The sequence below is a fragment of the Stegastes partitus genome, unplaced genomic scaffold, assembly GCF_000690725.1.
Source record: "Stegastes partitus isolate 25-593 unplaced genomic scaffold, Stegastes_partitus-1.0.2 Scaffold1627, whole genome shotgun sequence".
Lineage (NCBI taxonomy): Eukaryota > Metazoa > Chordata > Actinopteri > Pomacentridae > Stegastes > Stegastes partitus.
In genome coordinates, this window is record NW_007579358.1 from 20,612 (window position 1) to 25,743 (window position 5,132).

Sequence of the window (5,132 nt, forward strand, 5' to 3'; positions counted from 1 at the left end):
GCTTGGTTGTCTGTCTCTAAGTGTAGCCCTGTGATAGACTGGTTACCTGTCCAGGTGAACCTGCCTTCACCCTGAGTCAGCTGGGATAGACTCCAGCTCCATCATGCTGGTTTGTTTGTTGTTTTCTTGTTCTTTTTGTTAATATTTCTGTTGAACCGCGGCATGATGTTCATTAAATGTTTATTTATTATTACTTTGTCAGTTCCATCTTCTTTCAGTGACAGATGTTTTTTCCTTGTTTAATGGGAGGCTATGAACACATCAGATTTCTTTACCAGTGAGGACTCAAACATCTCTGCTAAATGACAGATGTACGCTCACCTTCGTTGTGTTGCGCTCGCCGCCTCTCGTCTCGAGGCGCTCGTGGACCCTCCACCTTCCTGCAAAGACACAAAGAAAAACGACCGTTTCACACTGAAGTTAAGGCCAAAAAAAATAAAAACCACAGTGATTATTAACCACTAAGCCTAAACTACGAGTCACTGAACAGAAAACGCTGCTGAAGGCATCTGAACAAAGAGCCTTCCGCTTTAAGTTGGAATCTTTATATTTTTTACTTCTACAAGCTGACAGGGAGCCTAGAACGCTGCTACGGCTGCAGGACCTTTTCTACTTTGTGAGTGAGCTTCGTCCTCTAAAGGTCGATATGTTTCAGCCTGCTGCTGCGTTTCCCGTTAACGTGGCTCTAAGTGTCTCACTAACTTTGCACTTTCTGATTCTGCTGCAGAGATTCAGCGAAACTGAGTCAATAATGAAGCATGCCTAAACTATCTGCCTGGAACGTTTTTCTAATTGTACTACAGATCTCCATTCATGGATACCTTCCACAGACCAGATCAACCAGAGCCTCTTTCACTATCTTCTTTATCTACAGTAACTTTATTCAATTTAATGAAGTCTTTTACCTTCATACTGTGAATATTTCCAGAGTTCCAGTGTCTGTCTGCTGCACTGATGAAGTTCTGAGGCTCAGAAATGATGGAAAAAAGTCCAATAAAAAGTGTGAAATCTGGACCTTCAAGGGCCTGGAGCTCTGGAAACATTCACAGCATGAAGGTAGAACTCTGCTTTATTAAATGAAGTTGCTGTAGATGAAGAATCAGCTGATTCTGAGGAGGTTAAGTTGGACTTTATGTTACAGATTTGGTTGATTTTATGTGGAATGATCCTGCTGCAGACTTGACTGAGAGGAATCCCAACTGTGATAAACATCCTGGAGATCCAAAAAGAAAAGGACAAAGAGCGACTGAACCGAACTCTCAGCTTTTCAAAGCTAATAAAGTTTGCTTCAGTCTGTTCAAGGCGGCTAAATTCTGCATTTACTTTCTGCAAAACAAGCGTCTAAAATCACACTTTAAAAATCAAACTGTTTATTAAAGAAGTAGTTTTTTTTTTTTTTAACATAATTTGACTTTTAGTGCATAACACTAAGACTAAAAATAAGTGACCAATAGAAATCAACAGCAATTAAGGGATTATAATATATATATAAAGTAATAGAAAGTGCAAAGTAATCCCCTGAGAGTGTTACAGGCTGCATGTATGTAACATAAACAACTTAAAATGTAATAATAAGGAGAGCTCAGCAGGTTGAAACGAAGCAGAATTCTCCTTTAAAGGCTGTAAACAACGCTGCATGTGAACTAAACTCGCAGACTTTAACCTGAACTGAGCAGGAAAAGCGTCCTCCAGGTTCTTTCATGTGACTAAAATGCAGCTGCTGGTTTAGTAAATGACCAGACTGGGACTGTACTGGGACTCTATGATGGGATGGGGTGGGGTGGTGGTGTGGGGGGGTTTCGTATGTGAAAGATCTTCTCACCAGTTGGAGCTGCCCTGCTGCAACATCTCGCTTTCACCGAGGTCTCTGGGGACGGCAGGTAAGTGGGACAGAGTGCGGAGTTCAGACGTCGGCGGTTTTGAATGACGGATATTGATGTTTTTTTGTTGTTTTTTTTTTTGTACACAAAGACAGTCAACCAAAGAAGGGCAGCAGGAGGAGGAGGAGGAGGAGGAGGAGGAGGAGAAGTGATGTGGAGGTGAGGCGTCGGTCGAAGGAGAAGTTGTGGTGATTTGGTGTCTTCAGGGAGGAAACGGGAGGAGGTGTGATGCTGTACTTACGCGGTGTAGGTGTGTGTTCGTGGGGCGATGGTCCGAGGGGTGGTGGTCTGCAGCACCTCGGGGGGGCTCATCATCACGTAGAACTGACCTGGAAGTAGATCCACAGATTGATCAGCAGATAGTTTATCGATCCTTCGCAGCAGCCAAGAAGCCACATTTAACACCAGACATCCGACAGTCAGACACACAAACCTTCAACAGAAGCCATAAAATGAACCAAAGACAACAAGGAGGGAAGAAAAAATGTAAAATATGTACAGTGTAAAAACTATAAGGTTTTGAAAAAAAAAAAAAAGAAATAATATGTAAAAATTAACATCATAAATGTAAAGTGTGCAAGAATGTAAAAAACAAAAAAAGTAAAAATTTTAAATGTAAAAAAAAAATATGGCGTGCAAAAAAAAAAGGCAATGCAAAAAATATACATTGAGGAAAAACATGAGAAATAAATAAAATAAGTAAGGTAAAAATATACAATGTGCAGAAATGTCAAATATGTAATAAAAACAGAGTATAAAAAAATACATTCTGCAAAAATGTAATAGAAAATGCAATGCAAAAGTTTTTTTTAAATTTGTTTAAAAAATCTGTAATAAATAAATTACAATTTACATTAAAATAAATTATAATGTAAAAGTAACAATTTAAAAAAAAAATAAGATTAAGATAGAAAATATGTTTTAATTACGGAATACTATGTTTTTTTATTAATGGGTCATTTTATATTAGTTTGCTCATATTTTTGGCCAATTTTTTGTTTTTACATTGCACTAAATTAAACACATTAATTCAACATATTTTGTTGTGAAAACCTCAGTAATTATACAAAAAGTCTGGTATAACAAACAGAACCAGAACTTTTATTTCTGGTAATTGTCACTGATTTTAGAACCTTCTTGACGGTATTAAACTTTGATTAACTCGTTTCAGCACATTAAGATAAAACTCCGTCAGGTGATGATCTTATTGCAGAGTTCAGGAACACGACTGTGGAGCTTCCTCACCTCCTGCCTGCGTGATTGTCGGGTCGGCCGTCGCCTGAACCGACACCGCCGTTGCCGTTCCATCGCTGACGGTGGCGGCGGGAAAGTAAGCGAATCGGGTTTCTCCTCCAACCGTCTCCCCGCCGGGACTCCCTCCGTTACTGAAGGGGTTCTGGATGACGGCCTGCAGAGTCCAAACCAGAAGGAAACGTCAGAAAATAAGGAATAAAACAACAGAGATGTGTGCGTACTGACAACGTTAGAATGCCTGGACTAGAAAATGAGTTTGCAACAGAAGGAATCATGTGTTAAAGACGATGCTCGTCAGCCTGCAGCAGGATGAACTTCATCGTCCTCGTTTTCAGATCAGTTTTAGGTTCTGGTGTCTTTTAAAAAATGTTGAACAATTTATTTTCTCTCATTTTTGCATTTATGTTGCTGTAATAAATAGAATATTTGGGCGACAGTGAGCCACATATTTAGCCTTTAATTACTCATTTTATTCATCTGGAGTTATTTCCGTTACTTCCTGTCCGAGCACGTGGACACACCTGAGCCGTGGAACTCACCTGAGCGACGGCCTGAGGAGCTCCGGCGAAGGCAGCGGTGGAGACGACGCTGACGGCGCCGGTTCCGTCAGCCGCCGCTTCCAGCTGGTCGTCCGTCACCTGGACCACCCGGTAGGTCACCTGGAGAGGACGTACAGACACAGGCAGAGTTTAGAGGACTTTAGCAAACTACTTCTATATTTATTTATATGTATGTGTATGAATATATGAGTGGATGAAAGAAAAAGAGAAACAAATGCTACGAATTCAAAACGACCAGATGTCCTCTTGAGAGAAGACGTCTGCAAAAGGACGCCTAAAACTTGACATGGAGATGAAGTGTGTGAAAAGAGTTGGAGAGTGTTGGAGGGACAGAACCGATCCATTCTGACGGACCGTGGGTTCATAAGAACCGAACACATAGAAACTCTTCACTGCATCAAGGAAGAAACATCTGAAAACTTAAAAGTAGCTCAGCACCTGTTTTCTGGGATTAAAAAGAAAAAAAGACGCAGATTTTTGGGAGAAGATAAAAACGCTGCGAGGTCAAGACGACACATTTCTCATGTGCTTATTTATATGTAGCAAGACCAGACGATCCTTCACTCATCCCACATCGGGGACGTTTGCAGCGTCACAGCAGCAGAAGTTTGTGCAGACATTTAAAGACTGCGATGCAAAAATAAACCGAAATATTCAAACTCTAGTTATTCAGACAACCATGCTGCACACATTGATGGAGCTGCACGGATTCTGTCATGAACAGAAGCATCGATGTTGCACAGATTCTCCTCCATCTGCTGCAGCTTCATCATGAAACACAACAGAAAACAAACTCCTCACTGCTGGATTTCAGACGTGATGGAAACTGTGGTTGACGTATTTGACTTCAGCATGAACACATCTGCATCGTTGTTTAGATTTTTCAACTGTTTCTAAAGAACATTATATGTTTATAATGTCTTGTTGTTCTTCCGCAGCCAGTTTGCATTTAATTTTTAAACGCTTGAATCTTGAATACGTCTCTGTCCTCCGTCCTCTGCACCACAAGCCGAGGCAGATATTCTACTTTCTGCTCCACCGCATTTATCTGACAGCGGTGTTTTCAGCAGCACATTTGACACAATCGATAATAGAACAAGTTTTTGAAATGCAAAACATCATTAGAGATTAAATCTGCGGCTTTTTCAGCTTTTTTTTTTTATAGTCAGATTCAGATTTCAGACGTCAAATAGTGATTTCTCTCTAAATGTCTCATTAGTTTCAATAAATGTTTAAATGAAGGAAAATCTAACATTAAAATCATAAAAATCAAACAGAGAAAAACTGAGAACAGATTTGCGTCTCAGGATTTAGTTTTTTTGTTTGGAGCCTCAGATTGATCTTCTATAAAACTGGATGTAAAGTAGTTTAAACTGCTTCAACCTGCTGCTGATGCTTTAATATTAATAATAAAATAATATTAATAAAAATGTGATGT

The 5,132-nt window shown here is 39.8% G+C and overlaps 1 protein-coding gene across 2 annotated transcripts in view; it reads right to left on the reverse strand.

The window, feature by feature from the left end:
- The window catches only part of usf2 (upstream transcription factor 2, c-fos interacting), a 26,082-nt gene that overhangs the window by 4,118 nt on the left and 16,832 nt on the right, over positions 1 to 5,132 (reverse strand). The window contains exons 4-8 of one of the 2 annotated variants that reach the window (XM_008301079.1): positions 3,674 to 3,793; positions 3,126 to 3,288; positions 2,122 to 2,209; positions 1,823 to 1,867; positions 322 to 380 (exon numbers count right to left, since the gene is read on the reverse strand). In XM_008301079.1, coding sequence (XP_008299301.1) covers positions 322 to 380; positions 1,823 to 1,867; positions 2,122 to 2,209; positions 3,126 to 3,288; positions 3,674 to 3,793 — 475 coding nt within the window. The remainder of the gene's footprint in view (positions 1 to 321; positions 381 to 1,822; positions 1,868 to 2,121; positions 2,210 to 3,125; positions 3,289 to 3,673; positions 3,794 to 5,132) is intronic. The other variant, XM_008301080.1, reaches the window with a different exon arrangement.